Here is an 18,666-nt window from a genome sequence, read left to right on the forward strand (position 1 = left end):
GCAGGCACCGAGCTACACCCCGACATCCGGCCCAGCTGCCGGAGGAGGGCTGGCTGGGCGGAGCCCGGACGCCTGGGCCTGTGAACGTGGAAACACGGGGCGCCGCGTGCAGGCCATATACGGGGCACTGGGACCCAGAGAGGCACACGGACAGGCGGGCCCCGTGGCGGGTGGGGCAGCCGCGGCTGAGTCTGCGCGCTGCGTGGCCATGCGGTCTCTGGGTTGACAGTGTGTGGGTGAGCTTGTGTCCATGGCTCCGTGTGTGTGTGTGTGTCTGTGTGTGTGTGTGTCTGGCGGAAGGTGGGAGGGAGGGGGATGGACAGCCTGCTCTGGAAGGAGAGGGGAGGGAGGGAGCATGTGTGAACCACATGTACGCCTACCCCCCACGGGCCGCGGCCTCCCTCCCCGCTCCGACGTGGCAGCCGCAGGACAGCCCTCTTGGACAGAAGGCCCACGTTCCCTCTGGGGACCAGAGATTGCAGCGTGCGTTTTCCTGACTCATGCTTGACGTGACCGCACGCGGGGCCCCGGGCCAGCGTCACCGAGGCGCTGGCTCTCCAAGAGAGAGGGCCACCTGGACTGGCCTTCCTGGACTTGCTTTATGCCATCTAGAAAGGAGAAGGGATTCAAATATCACCCCAATCAACACCCTCCAATGCTGGGACAGTGGCTGGCCACTGGTCGCTCACACCTGTGATCCTAGCTACTCATGAGGCTGAGATCTGAGCAGGAGAGTGGAGAGACTCTTACCTCCAGTTACCTAGCAAAAAGTCAGAAGTGGAGCTGTGGCTCAAGTGGTAGAGCACCAGTCTTGAGTGGAAAAAGCTAAGGGAAAACACCCAGGCCTAGAGTTCAAGCCCCATTGCGCGCGCGCACACACACGCACACACACACACACACACACACACACCACCTGTAATCTTACCTACTCAGGAGGCTGAGATCTAAGAATCTTGATACAAAGGCAGCCTGGGCAAGAAAGGCTATTATCGAGACTACTATCTCCATAAACTCCACAGAAAAGCTGGAAGTGGTGCTGGGTCTCACGTGGTAGAGCACTAGCCAAGGGAAAAAGATTCTCAGGGTCAGTGTCCAGGCGCTGAGTTTAGGCCACTGGACTGGCACAAAAACAAACAAACAAACCAAACTGGGGCTATGCCCAGGGTGCCCAGTACAGGGCCTGGTATAAACCACCGCCATTTTCTCTCTCCTTTCTCTTCTCCCTCACTCCCCGCACGGATGGTGGTAACCCCAGCTCTAGTTCTTTGCCCCTTCCTGTCACTGTGTGTCACCGGCAAGATCACACACGATCATAAACGTGGACGGGCTGGAAACTTCAAGGTCCTAGGATTCCACGGGGCGGGGGTGGGGGGCGGGGGGAGGAGCTTGAGTGAATCTGCCCACAGGGGGCCAAACGAAGCTGTTTCTACAGTGGCCTGCAGAACTGGGCCTGGCCACCTGGCCTGTGGGGCAGCCGGGCCGGGAGGGCTTGGGTTTCTCGCTGGGGGCCTCAGTTTTCCTCCCTGGAGAGTGTGGACACAGCGGGACTGATGGGTTGCTGTTTCCTGCTGCCCCAGCTTCTCGGGGCTAGGGGATTTCCAGGCAGGCTGGGAGGAGGATAGGAAAAGATCCAAACATGAAGCCCTTGAGCGGTTCTGGCTTTTCGATCTCAGCCCTCCCCCCCGCCCCCCCCTCCTTCAAAAGGAGTGCTTTCCCCCAGCAGAGCGGGTGTGGGGGAAGGGCTAGGCTCACAGGCTAAGAATAATGTGGCCCAGGCTCTTGACTTTTTTTTCTTCTGATGCTGGAAATTTAAAGGCGCCGTGGGCTTTCTTTGCGCACAGAGGCCATGCTTAGTTCTTGATGACAGGACACCAAGTCAGCCTCTTCCGTCCTCACTCCTAGCTTGTTGCCACCTTTACCCCGAGCCTCTTCTGTGCCCCCGGCAGGAAGCTGGGGACTCCCGGGGCAGCAGCCAGAGGTTCCACCCTTCCAAGCCCCCAAGGACACTGAGGACAATGGAGGGTGATAAGACTGATAAAGAAGCCAGCCCAGTCTTGGGGGAGGCTCCTGGCCCGCTCTGAGGCTCTGCGCTGGGCAGGAGGCTGTCTAGCGGTGGGGCTTCTGAGGACGCTCCCCTCCAGGTCCCAGCTTCTCTGTATTAAACGGAGAGCATGGTCCTCCAGACGCTCCCCCTCCTAGAACAGCAAGAGCCGCGCATACCCCTCCGCCAACAGGACAGCCCAAGAGGACAGGCCTCGCCCCCTCCCGCTCTCTCTTGGGCGTTCCTGAGGCCTGGCGCAGATAAAGAGGACACCGGGAGAGGAGTCTTCGCTTGGATTTGGATGTATACTTGCTGGGAATCCAGATAAACCTCTCCTGCATTCCACCAGCTTTTTTGTTTTGTTTGGGGCTGGTGGTGAGACTTGAACTCTGGGCCTGGGCGCTGCTCCTGTGCTCTTCAGCTCAAGGCTAGCACTCTACCACTTGAGCCACAGCGCCACTTCTGGTTTTCTGGTGGTTAACTGGAAATAAGAGTCTCACGGACTTTCTTGCCCAGGCTGGTTTTTTTTTTTTTGGCCAGTCCTGGGCCTTGGACTCCGGGCCTGAGCACTGTCCCTGGCTTCTTCCCGCTCAAGGCTAGCACTCTGCCACTTGAGCCACAGCGCCGCTTCTGGCCGTTTTCTGTATATGTGGTGCTGGGGAATCGAACCTAGGGCCTCGTGTATCTGAGGCAGGCACTCTTGCCACTAGGCTATATCCCCAGCCCACCCAGGCTGGTTTTGAACCAACCACGATCCTCATATTTCAGCCTCCTGAGTAGCTAGGATTACAGACATAAGCCAGTGGTGCCCAGCCATTCTACCAGTTTTGAAAAGCCTTCTAGTCCTATCCCAGCCCTTAACTTACCCACCAAGTTACAGGGGACTCTGAAGGCCCAGATGAGGGCAGGGGTAGATGATGGGGTCTGGCCTGAGAGCCAGGCTGTGTTCTTACATAGCAAGGGTTTATCCTTAAATAAGCAATGATCACGAGAGACGGGGCAGCCATTCCAAAGAGGTGGGTGCCAGTCTAAGGCTTCAAGGTTTTGCTAATGCATAGGACTGTCCAGGGAAGATAGCTGGGCCAAAAAAGCCAAAAAGCCAGCAGGGTCTCTGTTCTCAGAGGGGCTTGTGCTGGCAGCAGCAGAACCCGCCCCGTGTGTGTGTGTGTGTGTGTGTGTGTGTGTGTGTGTGTGTGTGTGTGTGTGTGTGTGGTTTGTTAGGAATGCACTCTACCACTGGAGCCACACCCTTAGCCTGTTTGGGGAGGGAGGACAGGGTTTAGATTTTGTGGTGTGTGTGGCGATCGATCCCAGGGTTCAGTCCTCAGGGCCTGGGTGCTGTCCCTGAGCCTCTTTGAGCTCAAGGCTGGAGCACTACCACTTGAGCCACAGAGGCACTGCTAGCTTTTTTTGGAGTAATTTATTGGAGATAAGAGTCTCACAGACTTTCCTGGCCAAGAGTGGCTTCAAACTAGGATCTTTAGATCTCAGCCTCCTGAGTAGCTAGGATTACAGGCGTGACCCACCAGCCCCGAGCTTAGTACTCTTTCTTAATGTAACATGTTTATCTAGAATATATTTTAGCTATTTTTAAACAATGTAAATTGAAACATGTGCATTTCATATGAGTACATTTTGTACATTGTACTTCTTTTGTGGGACATACACAATGTGAAGCCAATGGCTCCCATCATTTGGTTGTTCTGATGTAGAAATGTTGTGCATAGCAAATAGTAAAATTTAAAATAGCCACTCTTTTAATAAAAAGTAACTCTTAGGCTGGCGAGCTACTAGTGCAAGGTCTTGAGTTCAAACTTCAGTACTACAAAAAAAGAAATATGTATTGTAAGGTGATTTGAAATTAGTTATATTTTTGTCACAAACTACCCTAATAATTACTGTAGTAAAATCAAAACAACAATAACAACACCACTGCAGCTAGTTGTGGTGGTTCCTACCTGTAATTCTAGCTACTCAGGAGGCTGAGTTCAGGAAAACTGAGGCTCCAGGCCAGCCTGAACCAAAGGAACCCCCCCCACCTAAGCAATAACAAACAGCAAAAATACCCAACGATCTCAAGAGACTCTCAACAGAAACCGCTGGGCATGGAGGTGGTGTCTGGATGCCAGCCACAACGGGAAGTGCAAGTAGAAGGATTAAGGTCCAGGTCAGCCCTGTCAAAAATCAAGAACTTACCTAAAAAATAACCGGTGAACAAAGGGCTGGCGGCGTAGTTCCATTGGTAGAGAGCCGACCTAGCAAGCATGAATCCCCAAGTTGAAACCCCAGTTACTGCCAAAAAACCTTAAAAAAAAAAAATCTATGTAGCCCAGTGTGGCTTGGAACTTGCGAACCTCTTGCCTTCCCTCCTGAGTCCGAGGCCTGCCGTGTGTGCACCAATGCCGGGCACTCTGAGGGGTTTTTGTGGTTGTGGCCAGTCCTGGGGCTTGAACTCTGGGCCTGGGTGCTGTCCCTGAGCTTCTTTTGCCACTAGAGCCACTTCAGCTTTTTTTTGGGGGGGGGGTAGTTTATGGGAGACAGAGTCTCACAGTGTCCTGCCTGGCCTGGCTTCCAACTGTGACCCTCAGCCCTCAGCTCCTGAGTGGCCAGGATTACAGGTGCGGCCCACCAGGCCCCGATGCCCTGAGTTTTTTTTTTTTTTTTTTTTTTGCCAGTCCTGGGCCTTGGACTCAGGGCCTGAGCACTGTCCCTGGCTTCTTCCCGCTCAAGGCTAGCACTCCGCCACTTGAGCCACAGCGCCGCTTCTGGCCGTTTTCTGTATATGTGGTGCTGGGGAATCGAACCTAGGGCCTCGTGTATCCGAGGCAGGCACTCTTGCCACTAGGCTATATCCCCAGCCCTGCCCTGAGTTTTTGATACTTTCATTCCACAATGTTTTGACTCACATCCTAACGGGCTAAGATTTCTTAGCTGGATTCCAAGCGTCTCTAGGGCATCAAAAAGAAGTCTTAAGGATTCTTATTCTTTCACCCTGGTTGAGAATCTGATGGTTTTCTACAGTTCTTGTAATCAGAAGTTGAATTACCACCACCAGATGGGGGTGGGTGGGTGGGGGAGAAGCATAGCTCCCCATATCTCCAGCCTCCAGCGGAGGCCAGGAGAGCAGGGTGCTGGAATCCATTCACTGCTCAGGACCCACGCCTGCGCCCGGGAGAAAGGCGTTCGCTCCGGTTTGCGGCTGAGTGCGCGGAGTGGACGGAGGGTCTCTCCAGGCTGGGGAGTGTGGCTCAGGGGTAGGGCCCTCGGCCGGCACAGTTGAGATCTGGATCTCTCTGCTGTGCCCTTCTCCAGGCCGTGCCCGCCTGTGGTCTGTCATCACTTCAGTGACAGAAGGTTGCGATCTAAACAACCCGCCTTCAGCGTTCCCCACGCACGTGTGTGCACACACAACCCTCAGAAGGGACACACCTGAGATGGAGGACTTTGTCCTGTGGGCAGTTGTGTTTTCCTCACCTAGAACAATAATGAATACCCCTGGTCAACCCCCACACAGGGGGCTATCAGTGGGGGAGGGTGGAGAGGGCCCGTGGGAGGGGACGGATTGGGAGGAGGGCGGGGAGGAACCCGGGCGAGATAAGGACACTGAGGAGCAGAATGTAGCTTGCCTAGGGATGCGCGCAGAGCTCAGTGGACAGGCAGCTCTTCCGTCCTGCCACCTCCCTGGACTTGTGGGCTCACCTGATGCTCCCAGGTGTTTGTTGTCTTTATGGGCTTTAGGGGCGAAGGCAAGATAGTGGTTCTGAGTCAGCCTCTGCGTTCCTCCCCGAGGCTGAGGAAAGGCTGGACTGGAGCAGGGCCCTTAAATCCCATCACCTGCTCTGATTGGAAGGAGAGGGACCCTGGCTGACCAGGTAGCATAGAAGAAGGCGCCACTAAAACTCTGAGAAAGGTAGGGTGCGCTCAGGCCTGTAATCCTCGCCCCTCAGGAGGCGGAGATCTGAGGATGGCCAGTTGGAGCCAGCCTGGGGGAGGCGAGTCCTAATCTCCAGTTAACTAGAAAAGGGCTGAAAGCGGAGCTGCCGCACCCATGGTGAAGCACCACCAGCCTGGAGCAGAGAAAGCTCGAGAACAGTGCCCAGGCCCCGAGTTCAAGCCCCAGGACTTACAAAACAAAACAACAACAAGCCAGCTGGAGATGGAGGGGATGGGCTTCTTGGGGTAGAGCAGGAAAAGGCCCCCCCCCCCCCCAGCCATGCGCCCAGGAGTGTGTGGAGACCTTGCGTGGTGTGGAGGGGGGAAGCTGGACCTTGGGGCAGGTGTCCCCCCCCCCCCGTCCCACCCCTCTTCAGGGGCGCAAGCGTTCTGAATCTGGGGAGGGAAGGGCTGGGGGGGGGGTCCCACTGGGGGCCCGGCCTGGGGATGGGGCCCGGCCTGGGGATGGGGGCCCGGCCTGGGGATGGGGCCCGGCCTGGGGATGGGTCCCGCCTGGGGATGGGGGCCCGGCCTGGGGATGGGTCCCGCCTGGGGATGGGGGCCCCGCCTGGGGATGGGGCCCGGCCTGGGGATGGGGCCCGGCCTGGGGATGGGGGCCCGGCCTGGGGATGGGGGCCCGGCCTGGGGATGGGGGCCCGGCTGGGCATGGGGGCCCGGCCTGGGGATGGGGGCCCGGCCGGGGATGGGGGCCCGGCCTGGGGATGGGGGCCCGGCCTGGGGATGGGGGCCCGGCCTGGGCATGGGGGCCCGGCCTGGGGATGGGGGCCCGGCCGGGGATGGGGGCCCGGCTGGGGATGGGGGCTCGGCCTGGGGATGGGGGCCCGGCTGGGGATGGGGGCCCCGGCCTGGGGATGGGGGCCCGGCTGGGGATGGGGGCCCCGGCCTGGGGATGGGGCCCGATGGGGATGGGGCACTAGGACCCAGGGGCCGAGCGCGCGCGGGCCGGTTTGGGGGAGGTCTTCGGGTTTTCTTGCGTGGCGGGGGCGCCCTCCGGAAGCGTTTCCAACTTTCCAGAAGTTTCTCGGGACGGGCCGAAGGGGGCGGGGACGGGCGTATTTAGCCTCCGTGCGCGGGGCGGCGGGCGCAGTGGGGTCGGGGCCGCGGCGGACCGGACGGGCGGACTCGGTGGGCCCAGGTGAGGGGCGCGCGCCGGGCGACCTGGGGTGCTGGGGAGGGCGGGCTGGGGGCGCCCGCCCGGACCCGCTAGCGGGGGGGGGGGCGCGGGGGGCACCCGGGAGCCGGGCCGGGGCCGGGGGTGACGATGGGCGCGGGGGGTCGGGGTCGGGGTCGCCGCGGGGGGACCCCTGCAGGACCGGGGGGTGCGGACTCCGCGCGGCGGCGGCCCCCCCACGCCCGGCGGGGAGCCACGGCCGAGGGGCCTGAGCGGCCCCGGGCCCCGCGCGCTTCCCGAAGGGGCCGTGGGGTCCGGGTGGGAGGGGACGGGGCGTCGGGCGTCCGCGCGCTCCCGGGGCGCCCCCATCCGCCCCCCCCACGCCCGGCTCAGGGACCCCCCGCGGGCGGAGGGAGGGGTCGGGGCTCCCGGCCGGGCCCAGGCCGGCCCCCCCTCTGCCCCGGCTTCCGGCGGCCGCGCTGGGCTCCCGGCCCCGCCCTCCCGCCCTCCCGGCCTCCCCTCCCCCTGCCCGCCGGGCCCTTTGTCTCGGTCACCCGCGTTCCCGTCGGGGCTGAGTCACTGGAAGCCTCCGGGCCGAGCCCGGGACAAGCAAAGGGCCCCCCGGACCCGGCTGCGAGGCGCTGGGTCTCCAGGCCCGGCGGACCCGGGAGGGGTCCCCGGCCCGGCCCTCCTCGGGGCTCCCCACCTTCTCTCCTCGGGGCTCCCCCCGCCCTCCTCGGGGCTCCCCCCGGCCCTCCTCGGGGTCCCCGGCCCGGCCCTCCTCGGGGCTCCCCACCTTCTCTCCTCGGGGCTCCCCCCGCCCTCCTCGGGGCTCCCCACCTTCTCTCCTCGGGGTCCCCGCCCGGCTCTCCTCGGGGCTCCCCACCTTCTCTCCTCGGGGTCCCCGGCCCGGCCCTCCTCGGGGCTCCCCACCTTCTCTCCTCGGGGTCCCCGGCCCGCCTCTCCTCGGGGCTCCCCCCGGCCCTCCTCGGGGTCCCCGGCCCGGCCCTCCTCGGGGCTCCCCACCTTCTCTCCTCGGGGTCCCGGCCCGGCCCTCCTCGGGGCTCCCCACCTTCTCTCCTCGGGGTCCCGGCCCGGCCCTCCTCGGGGCTCCCCACCTTCTCTCCTCGGGGTTCCCGCCCGGCTCTCCTCGGGGCTCCCCTCCTCGGGGCTCCCCCCGGCCCTCCTCGGGGCTCCCCTCCTCCCCACCTTCTGTTTTCTTTCAGAATGAACAAGGCAGGCAGTGACCTCCCTCTGGGGCAGTCTCCAGGTATTCTTAGACCCCCCCTCCCCCCCAGGGCGGGTGACCCTCCGGGGGCCCCCAGCGCCCTCTCCTCCCTGGCCTGGGTGGTTTTTCCTCCGTGGGGCGGTGCACTGCCTCCCCCGGCCCCAGGGCGGGCGCTCCTCCTTGCGGGGACTTGTCTGGATCTGTTCCTGCGGCTGGGTTTAACCCAGGGCTTTCTGCCCAGCCTCCCCCCCTCTCCTTTCTGGGACTCAACGTGAGGCCCAGGAGGCTCCTGTTGGAAATCCGTGCACCCCCAAGCCTCTTGCTGCCCAGGAGGGCATCCCCCCCCCCTCTGCTGGCCAACAGAGACCATTTCTTCGCCCGCCACGTCACGGGGAGGGGGGAGCTTGGGCACTGAGCCCTGTGGCTGCCCAGGAATCCCAACCAGTTATTCAGAGCTTTCTTGAGAAGCCCCTCCCAGTTCTCTGAGGTGCTGGTTGGCTGGGGTGGGGGCTGCCACGCGGCAGGGGTGGGGGCGCCACGCGGCAGGGGTGGGGGCGCCACGCGGCACTGCCTCCTTCCCCAGGCGGCGCTGCTGAGGAAGGGGATCTGGCGGTGGCCCCTGCTGGACCAGAGGTGTTCCCATTAAAACCCTTTTTTCCTGGTCAGTGTCCTGGTTAGTAGAGTAGATCGGCCCTCTGCCACGGAGGCTGAAGGCCCGGTGGGTATGGGGACCCATGGACCCCTGTCCCCGCCATCTCCCCGTCCCCCCCACCCCCCCGGGCTCAGTGTCCACCCCCCCTCCTCTCCTCCCCTGCACCTTCTGGGGCTTTTTGCTTCCGCCACCTAGAGGAGGGGGGCGGCCTAGAGAGGGGAGGGGATCCGCGTGGGTTTCCAGATGACGGTGGTTGAATTTTCCCCGAAACGCGGTGCCCCCTCCCGCAGAGCCACCAGGATTTCAGGTTTTCAGTCTTCCGGCAGGAGGGCCGCTCGAGCGTCTGCCCAGAGTGGTGGAGCCCCGGCCTCCGCCGGTTCTTTCTGCCTTTTCCTCCTGTCATCTCTTTTCCTTATCTCGCTGCACGGAATAGACGTGAATGACGCGGGAACAGAGGTGGGGGCCCCGGGCCACAGAGGGGAGCGGGCAGCCCCTGGGGACTTGCTGCTGCTGTGCTGGACGGGGCCGGGGGCCTCCTTGAGGACGGAGCGGAAGCTGATGTCGCTCCAGCTTCCTGGAGTGGTGGACACACATCCGTGCCGCCCGGGATGACGGGGGAGGCTTCACTGTTACACTCCCCTGCGACCCCTTCCCCCGTCTCAGGAAGCAGCCTGCCTTCTGCAGAGCGAGTGGACCCCAGGAGCCTTAGTCCTAGGATTTCCCATCGGGCTGGGGGCAGATGAGCCGGCCAAGTCCCTGTCAGGAGAGGCCTAGATTCTTGCAGCTTGGCAAAGGAAGACTGAGACATAGACATGGCCCCCCCCCACCCCGAAAACACAGGGTCACCCTCGGGGTGGCAGAGTGGAGCATCTGGACGCTCCCATTTAATGAGCGAGCCAGCCAGTGACTGGTGAACATCCCGGGTTCCAAGGGCGGGGCGGGGGCGGGGCGGGCCGCAGCTCCACCCATCACTCAGGTGCCCTTTACCAAGGGCCCTGTCTTCCTGCAGACCTCAGCCCCGCTGCTGCCTTTTCTTTCTTTTTTTTTTCTTTTTTTTGCCAGTCCTGGGCCTTGGACTCAGGGCCTGAGCACTGTCCCTGGCTTCTTCCCGCTCAAGGCTAGCACTCTGCCACTTGAGCCACGGCGCCACTTCTGGCCATTTTCTGTATATGTGGTGCTGGGGAATCAAACCCAGGGCCTCATGTATACGAGGCAGGCACTCTTGCCACTAGGCCATATTCCCAGCCCCGCTGCTGCCTTTTCTGAATGGACCAGGGCCCAAGTGTTGTCAGAGGTCAGAGGTGAGCCCTCTGTCAACACAAGGCCCCCTGGCCGGCCAGGCAGCTCTGCTTGCCCTCATTTGGGAGCCACTGAGGCTGGTGATGTGTTAGACACAGATCTAGTGGGCCGCCATACTCAGAGGTTTTCTGTGCCTGAAGTCGCGGCCTACTCAGGGCAGAAATGGATCCGTTCATAGACGGAAGGAAGTGTAAGCTGGGTGTCCAGTGCAGAAGATCGGTCGTGTGGGGGGGTCACCGCTAACTTGGGAGGGGTCAAAGCAGGCCTTGGAGAGACTGGGACAACCCCGAGCTGGGTCAGGGCCCCAGAACTCCGGGGTGCTGGCAGTGAGGGGGGACAGGTGGATGGTTGTTGGGGAGCAAGGCAGTCAGTCACCGGGGCCACCCCCTCTCTCCGTCAACCCCACAGGTGTCTTGAGGCGCACGCGGCTCCGCGCTCAGCCATGCGTCCCCTCGTTTTCCTCGGCGCCTTCTGCCTGGCGGCCCTGGCCCTGGCCGCCGAGGTGAAGAAGCCCCCGGCGGACGCGGCCCCCGGCGCCCCGGAGAAGCTCAGCCCCAGGGCGGCCACGCTGGCCGAGCGCAGCGCCGGCTTGGCGTTCAGCCTGTACCAGGCCATGGCCAGAGACCAGGCGGTGGAGAACATCCTGGTGTCGCCCGTGGTGGTGGCGTCGTCGCTGGGGCTGGTGTCCCTGGGCGGCAAGGCCGGCACGGCGTCCCAGGCCAAGGCGGTGCTGAGCGCGGAGCAGCTGCGGGACGAGGAGGTGCACGCCGGCCTGGGCGAGCTCCTGCGCGCGCTCAGCAACTCCACCGCCCGCAACGTGACGTGGAAGCTGGGCAGCCGGCTGTACGGCCCCAGCTCCGTGAGCTTCGCCGACGACTTCGTGCGCAGCAGCAAGCAGCACTACAACTGCGAGCACTCCAAGATCAACTTCCGCGACAAGCGCAGCGCCCTGCGCTCCATCAACGAGTGGGCCGCGCAGACCACCGACGGCAAGCTGCCCGAGCTCGCCCAGGACGTGGAGCGCACCGACGGCGCCCTGCTGGTCAACGCCATGTTCTTCAAGCGTGAGTGGACCCGTCCCTGCCCGGGGCCTCCCGGGGCCCCGTGGACCCCGCAGCGCCGCTGCGACTGAGCCCCCTTTCCTCTCCGGGAAGGAGACAGACGGCCGGGCGGGGGTTTGAGTGAGTGGGACGGGGTGGAAGCCGGCGGCGCACCCGGGTGATGGGCAGCGAGGGGGAGGCGCCCCGGGCTCACGGAGGGACCCCGGGAGGAGAGGGGAGGCGCCCCGGGCTCACAGAGGGACCCCGGGAGGAGAGGGGAGGCGCCCCGGCTCACAGAGGGACCCCGGGAGGAGAGGGGAGGCGCCCCGGGCTCACAGAGGGACCCCGGGAGGAGAGGGGAGGCGCCCCAGCTCACAGAGGGACCCCGGGAGGAGAGGGGAGGCGCCCCCGGCTCACAGAGGGACCCCGGGAGGAGAGGGGAGGTCTCGGAGCTAGTTAGTCTCTTAGAGGAAGATCCGCCTGCGATGACACAACAGAACCCACGCCGCTGTGGCGCTCATTTCTTCTGGGTGTCGCTCCGGGCGCAGATGCAGTGCGTACAGGGCGGCGGTTGTGGAGTCCTCTCTGCCCGGGGCACAGGCGGAGAAGATGGCAGCTTAGTCTCAGGTCCCCGGCCGGTGCCACAGGCAGCGGACGTTTTGGGGGCTGAGCTGAGGGTAGAACGGATTCCCAGGCGTTCAGGCGCAGCTGGATGCCAGTTCGCGAGGACGGCTGAGGTCTCCGCACCCCAGAGCAAGGAGCGTGTGTTCCGTGGGTCAGCCCCAGAGGATGGAGCGAGGCCCCGGCAGGGACGGGGGGGTGGTGATCGCCCTCAGGGGACGCGGCTTGCTGATTCTGCCGCTGATTCTGTCCTCACCACAGCTCACTGGGACGAGAAATTCCACCACAAGATGGTGGACAACCGTGGCTTCATGGTGACTCGATCCTACACCGTGGGCGTCACAATGATGCACCGGACAGGTGGGTGCCTCGTGGTGGGGGGGGGGGAGGCCAGGCAAGGGGCGGAGCTCCCAGGATGTGTGGCCTGGCCTGCCCTGACGCCCCCCCAGAGCTCCCAGCATGCTCTCCTCTCGGCCAGGCCTCTACAACTACTACGACGACGAGAAGGAGAAGGTGCAGATCCTGGAGATGCCCCTGGCCCACAAGCTGTCCAGCCTCATCATCCTCATGCCCCACCACGTGGAGCCCCTGGAGCGCCTGGAGAAGCTGCTGACCAAGGAGCAGCTGAAGGTCTGGATGGGGAAGATGCAGAGGAAGGCGGTGGCCATCTCGCTGCCCAAGGGCGTGGTGGAGGTGACGCACGACCTGCAGGTGAGGCGGGAGGTTGAATAGACACGTGGCGGATAGGTTCAGGATGCGCCCTCCAGCGCCCCACCCCTGGTGGGGGGAGGCTTGGAGGAAAGTAGTGGCTCCTGGGCACCCCCCCCCCGCGTGTAAGGGGTGGAGTAGTTAGAGCTCCACGTGATGGCCAGGAACGGCCTTTTTGTCAGGAAGGGCCGGGTTTGACCTGAAATGGCTCACCGGCGAGCTTTTTGCCCCCAGAGTTATTTAGCTTTGCCACAGAGAGCTCTTGGAAAGAAAGCTTGAGGCGGACTGGGGTTTCGACTGCAAACCAGAGATGGGCAGTTTGTGCCGGTCTGCGGCATGGCCCCGGCCCCAGCTCTTCCGCGAGCCCTTTGTGGTCACTTCCTGCCGCCTTTCTCCATGTCTCTCCTCTGTCTTTCGGGAACGGTGACAGAGCTGCCCCTGGGGCAGATGGAACTGGGAATTGGAGGGGAGAGGACTCGTGCTCGGGCCGCAGGACTGGGATGTGTGGAACCGCCGGGGAGACCCGTCCTGGGCCTCCTTGGGTCTCGGGCCCCCGGCCTGGGGTGGTCCTGCCTCACAGGCAGAGGTCTGGGCCTTGGGGGTTGCTGTTATTCAGCCTGTGGCTCTGAACTGAGAGCCAGGAGAGCTCTGGACATAAGTGGGTGAGGCACACGGGCGCAGATGCTGCTGGGCAGGAGGAAGGCCAAGGGCGCTGAGCCCCAGGGAAGGTGCTGTTGGTCAGGCTGGGGAAGACTTCAGGGAAGAGGTATGTCGAAAGTTGCGGAAGAACCGGGCGCCCAGGGCTCACGCCTGTAATCCTAACTGTTAAGGAGGCTGAGATCGGAGGACCGTGATTCAAAGCCAGCCCAGGCAGGAAAGGAGACTCTTATCTCCCATTAATTATCAGAAAAATGCAAGTGGCACTGTGGCTCAGAGTGGTAGAATACTAGCCTTGAGTGAAAAAGCTCAAGAGTCAGCACCCTAGCCCTGAATTCAAGCCCTAGGACCGGCAAAAATAAAAAAGAAGAGAAAAGAAAGTTGCAAGGGGCCAGAGGCCAACACCCAGCAGACCAGCCCACAGGAAGCTCCAGGAGGCCATCTAGAGGCCAGGCTGGGGTGTGCCGGGGGGAGACGAGGGTGTGACACGACACAGGTATGGGTCACACACACTGAGCCAGTCCCAGCAGGAGACAGGAGGACTACAGTTCAAGGCCAACCTGGGTGAGTTAGAGGTGTCCTATGAAGAACAGCTAGGGTGCAGTTACACGCCTGTAATTGCAGCTCAGTAGGAGGCAGAGATAGGAGGACCACAGTCTAAGTTGGCCTGGGCACAAGTATGAGATCCTGCCTGGAAAAGAAACTAAAGCAGAAGAGGCTAGGGTGTGTTTCACGGTATAGAGCAAGAGTCAGGTCCTGAACTCAAACCTGGTACTGCAAACAAACAAAAAGCAACGTCTCCTCCAGCGGCCACTGCTGGCTTGCTTTACTACGTTCTGCACACACCTACTTCTCCCTGCGTCCTGTGCTTTAAAAAGTCCCAGGCGTGGTACCATCCAGCACAGGCTTTAAGCCCCGAAGTCAGGTGGACAGACGCGTCTTTGATCCGTTTTTCTCAGCTGAGTGTGTCTCCGGAGGATGAAATCTGGGGATCCTGTTTCGCAGCCAGCCTGAGCAGGGGAAAGCCAAGAGAGCATCTCTGGTTAACCACCAGAAAGCCAGAGGGGGAGTGTGGGTCAAGCAGTAGAGCACCAGCCTTGGGTGAAAGGGGGAAAGGAGCGTGGGGGGCCCTGAGTTCAAATCCCGATTCTTCTACAGAAGCACCTGGCCGGGCTGGGCCTGACCGAGGCCATGGACAAGAACAAGGCGGACCTGTCGCGCATGTCGGGGAAGAAGGACCTGTACCTGGCCAGCGTGTTCCACGCCGCCGCCTTCGAGTGGGACACGGAGGGAAACCCCTTCGACCAGGACATCTACGGGCGGGAGGAGCTGCGCAGCCCCAAGCTGTTCTACGCCGACCACCCCTTCGTGTTCCTGGTGCGAGACACGCAGAGCGGCTCCCTGCTCTTCATCGGACGCCTGGTCCGGCCCAAGGGGGACAAGATGAGGGACGAGCTGTAGACCCCGGCGTGGGCGCGGGGTGGCGGGAGGCGGCCGACGGCTCCGGAGACAGACACACGGGTGCTACTGGGGAGGGAGGGAGGTGCGGCTTTCATGGTCCACGGGGTGGGGGTGGAAGAGCAGACCGGGTGCCCAGAGACACCACACACCGGGGGTCCTGCCCTGTCCTCAGTCCCCCGAGCCGCCTCCCCAGCCAATCAGTGTTCCTATTTATAGCCAAATCGTTTCCTACCCGTGAGGCCATCGAGCTGGGGGGACGGGACAGCCAGCTGTCCTGACACCACCGTCCCTTCCACCCCTCCCCTCCCCCACTCGGCCCCACAACTACCCACCTAGGTGCTGCGCCCCTGGGACCAGGCCCCCCACAGTGGCCCTGGTCCCCGCTCAGTGAAGGCAACTGGGAGACGGCGTTAGGGAGGGACAGATCCCGGCCAGCAGCGGCCGGATGGGACATGGCGGGGATGAGCTTGTGTGTGTGTGTGTCTTCCTTAATGAGTTTCTCACCGACGGGCAGGAAAGGGGGGAAGGGGGAACATGAGCCTTTGTTGCAAAATGAGAACTTCTTTGTACGGAGTTTTTTGTTTTGTTTTGTTTTTCAATAAAACTTTTCCAGTGAAACTTGGTTGGGACGTGGAGGACTTGGATTGGGCTCCCTCGGGGCCTTTCCCTCCGCTCCCGTGGGCTGCGGGGCTCCGGCCCCGGAAGGCGGGCAGATGGCCGCAGCCGAGGTGCGGGGCATGCCGGCCGAGGCGGGAGGCCCGGCGTTCTAGAACCCTGGCTGGCCCTGGCGCCCGTCCTCGTCGCCACGGCTGCCACGGGGCGGACTCGGGTACACGGCGGGTTGTCTGGTTTGGGGGAGCTGGAAAAGGTTCCTAGGTGGCCTGGTGTGGGAGGAGGAAGCCACTTGGTCCCTCCCGGTCCCTTGTTGCCTGTCGAGGTCACACCTTGGGGCGGGAAGCTGCACAGGACTGGGCTCGGGGAAGCTGAGTAGCTTGAGGTTCTAACGCTGCTGCTGCTGCCGCCTGTGACCTTCCTGTTTCCCAGTTCTCCATTCCCCACCCTCCCCTTGCTAATGCCCTGGAATAGAAGCCCCCCTCCCCCCAGTACACCCGGTGGTCTGGCCACAGGGGCTTGTGCCAGTCTGTCCTGTGCTGTGACCTTGGCCCGTTAGCGTCATCCGGAGGTGCCCACCGGGAGACGGCGAAGCCCCTTCCAGCTGTCTGCCCATCGGGCTCCAGATGTGCCACGCTCAGTGCCCTCCCTGCCCGGGGCCTTGGCACCCGCTATTCTTCCAGCCTGGTATGTGGCACTTGCTGGTAGGCTTTTTTTTTTTTTTTTTGGCCAGTCCTGGGCCTTGGACTCAGGGCCTGAGCACTGTCCCTGGCTTCTTCCCGCTCAAGGCTAGCACTCTGCCACTTGAGCCACAGCGCCGCTTCTGGCCGTGTTCTGTATATGTGGTGCTGGGGAATCGAACCTAGGGCCTCGTGTATCCGAGGCAGGCACTCTTGCCACTAGGCTATATCCCCAGCCCTGCTGGTAGGCTTTTTGCGCAGCTGTTCTTTTTGTCATTCTGGACTCAACTCAAATGCCACCTGCGAAGAGGCCTTTCCTGTCCACCCAACCTAACCAACTCTCCACCCAGCTCGGCTTCTCACTTTCCCGACTTAGCACTCAGACATTGTCAGCACCGACTGCCCACTTTCCTGTCTGCCTCCCCGGTGAGAAGAGAAGCTCTGAGGACAGGGGCCATGTTGTCTGTCTGTCCGTCCCTTGCTGCGTGCCCGCACCTGGACTCAGCACCACAGCTGGGCCAGGCCCTGGGGCTGAGCTTGGGAAAGGCTGACGTAGGACGGACACGGCTCCAGAGGAGGTGAGAAGTGACAGGCGTTGCCCGCTCGGGGTAAAGATCTCAGTAATGCCAGCTGCTGCGCCTCGGGTGCTTTGTTCCCACGAGGTGCCCAGTACTTGCCGCCTGGAATCGCGCCCAAGCCCTGCAGCGAGTCTCGGTGGGCGTGAGTCCTGCTTTACAGGAGGGAATCGCTGAGCCCGGAGGATGCCGGTAGGAGGGAGCTGGGCTTGGCCCCCGCATTGCCTAACGGCTCCAATCGCCCCACCCCGCGGCAGCCCAGGGAGGTGGAGACCGCCACAGGGGTGTGGAGTCAGCTACAGGCGGCCGTCCGGGACACCGGCTCAGGGCAGGACAGCGCCCACACGGGGTGGAGGTGGGCAGGGAACGGAGCCAGGCCTGGGCGGCAGGGGCCAAGTCACACAAAGGGGCCCCGAGCCAGGCTCCCCACTCCTTCCGCACGGGAGGGGAGGGGGGCAGGGGGGAGGGCCTTGCTCCCGGGGATGCTGAGGCGCAGGCAGAGGCGAGCGAGGCAGGGGTGGAGTGGGCTAGAGGTTGGTCCCCCGTGAACCCCCCTCGTGGCCCCCCACCGCCCTGCGTGGAGCCGACCTGCCACTTGGAGAGCGGGGCGGGGGTGGGGGGCTGGCCCTGTTAGTCTCGTACGGGCTGGGAGGGTCCCAGATGTGGGCACAGCGTGTAGACCGCATGGGTCTTTAACTGGTCACCTACTTTGTGCCTGGCACTGTGACAAGTTTACCTACCTCTCAGGTAAATGTCCCTCTCCCGCAGTAGAGATAAGGAAACGAGGGCTCCGAGAGGCGAAAGGTCTCGGCTGCGGTCATCCAGCAGGCCGGCGGTGGAACCCAGGCGTCCTGGCCACGGAGGAAGGCGCGGGACCGGCTAAGCCCACGGGGGAGGAGGCACGGCTACCGATGGGATTCTCGGCCACCCTGACCCCGGCCGCTGAGACACAGGGCTCGTTATCCCCCCTCTGGACGCCAGCTGCCGTCTCCTGTGGCACGAGCTAGCCGCTGCCTTCCTTCTCATGCGCTGCACCCTCCCGGCTAGGACCACGCCGGACACACAGGCGGTGCCCAAAGGAAGCGAGCGGGCCAGTGGTTCTCCGGTGCTTAGCAGCGGAGGTGTCGGGACCTGCAGGCCCGACACGAGCCCCAGTTCTGCCGCTCCCCGCACTGGGTGGCCCGGGGCTGCTTTCTGAACTCCCGCGGTGAGCGCCGAGGGGGGTGACCCCGGCCACCACGTGGCAGATAGCACGTGGCGGGTGACTGGGCTACTAAGCAGAGGTGCTGGTGGTTCCGGCTCACGGAGGAGCGAGCCTGGCCTTCACGCCCTGACTTCGGAGTCGGGTTCTTCCCATTTTGCCACAGTGCCTCGGGTTCAGGCTGGGCTGAAGTGTAGGGGAAAGCGCTAGAGCTGGACAGAAAAAGCAAGCAGCATTCGGGTTGAGAGGAACTGCTGGAACAGTCGCTGACAGGTGTGGCAGCTGGGAACACAGCGAGGGGCTGGTGGGGTACGCAGGCAGGAACTCCTCCAGTTCCCCCACCCTCACCTCTTTTCTGGTGGCTTCTGCTCCCGCTGAGGTCATTGCTACTTCCCGCCCATTCTGCTTGGCCTGGCATTGCCCCGTCACTCTATAGAGCCTCCCCGTCTTTCCAGGTCTGTCCCAAAGATCTCCACCTCCCTCCCCGCTCCCAGCCCCTTGTCCTAGCATCTCCCAGACACCTGCCGGGGTGTCCCTCCAGGAGCTCAGGGAATTCAGTCCTGCACATAGCTGACTGCCACTCACCTCCTTTTCCTCAGCGTGACCTGAGGGTGTGCAATCAACACTACCACAATCTACTGTCCCGTGTCTGGTCTGTGGCCCTGCCTGGCTACCCAGGAAGAAGAATGTGTTTGTGCACTCAAAGTGCACCTGCTCAGACAGGGCAGGGCAGCTGCTGCTGCTGCTGTTGTTGTTATTATTATTTAGTGCCAGCACTAGGGCTTGAACGCAGGGCCTGGGCACTGTCTCTTAGCTTTTTCTGCTC

At 62.6% G+C, this 18,666-nt stretch overlaps 1 protein-coding gene across 2 annotated transcripts; it reads left to right on the forward strand.

The window, feature by feature from the left end:
• The first annotated feature begins 7,019 nt into the window (after positions 1-7,019).
• On the forward strand, positions 7,020-15,394 carry Serpinh1 (serpin family H member 1). Of its 2 annotated transcripts, none has more exons than XM_048360604.1 (5): positions 7,020-7,130; positions 10,694-11,349; positions 12,208-12,306; positions 12,425-12,657; positions 14,470-15,394. In XM_048360604.1, the coding sequence occupies exons 2-5, from the start codon at positions 10,728-10,730 to the stop codon at positions 14,770-14,772; spliced, it is 1,257 nt and encodes a 418-aa protein (XP_048216561.1). In that variant the 5' UTR covers positions 7,020-7,130; positions 10,694-10,727; the 3' UTR covers positions 14,773-15,394. The 2 variants fall into 2 exon arrangements, with proteins under 2 accessions (XP_048216561.1, XP_048216562.1); XM_048360605.1 differs by lacking the exon at positions 7,020-7,130 and adding an exon at positions 8,338-8,376.
• The last annotated feature ends 3,272 nt before the right edge of the window (positions 15,395-18,666 follow it).

Source organism: Perognathus longimembris, chromosome 13 (assembly GCF_023159225.1).
Source record: "Perognathus longimembris pacificus isolate PPM17 chromosome 13, ASM2315922v1, whole genome shotgun sequence".
Lineage (NCBI taxonomy): Eukaryota > Metazoa > Chordata > Mammalia > Rodentia > Heteromyidae > Perognathus > Perognathus longimembris.

What these genes read in the sequence shown, in the direction of transcription:
- Serpinh1 (XM_048360604.1), top strand. Translation starts at nt 10,728, where the DNA reads ATGCGTCCCCTCGTTTTCCTCGGCGCCTTCTGCCTGGCGGCCCTGGCC. An exon ending in CAACGCCATGTTCTTCAAGC is followed by an intron (nt 11,350 to 12,207) that starts GTGAGTGGACCC and finishes TCCTCACCACAG; the next exon opens with CTCACTGGGACGAGAAATTC. An exon ending in AGGTGACGCACGACCTGCAG is followed by an intron (nt 12,658 to 14,469) that starts GTGAGGCGGGAG and finishes ATTCTTCTACAG; the next exon opens with AAGCACCTGGCCGGGCTGGG.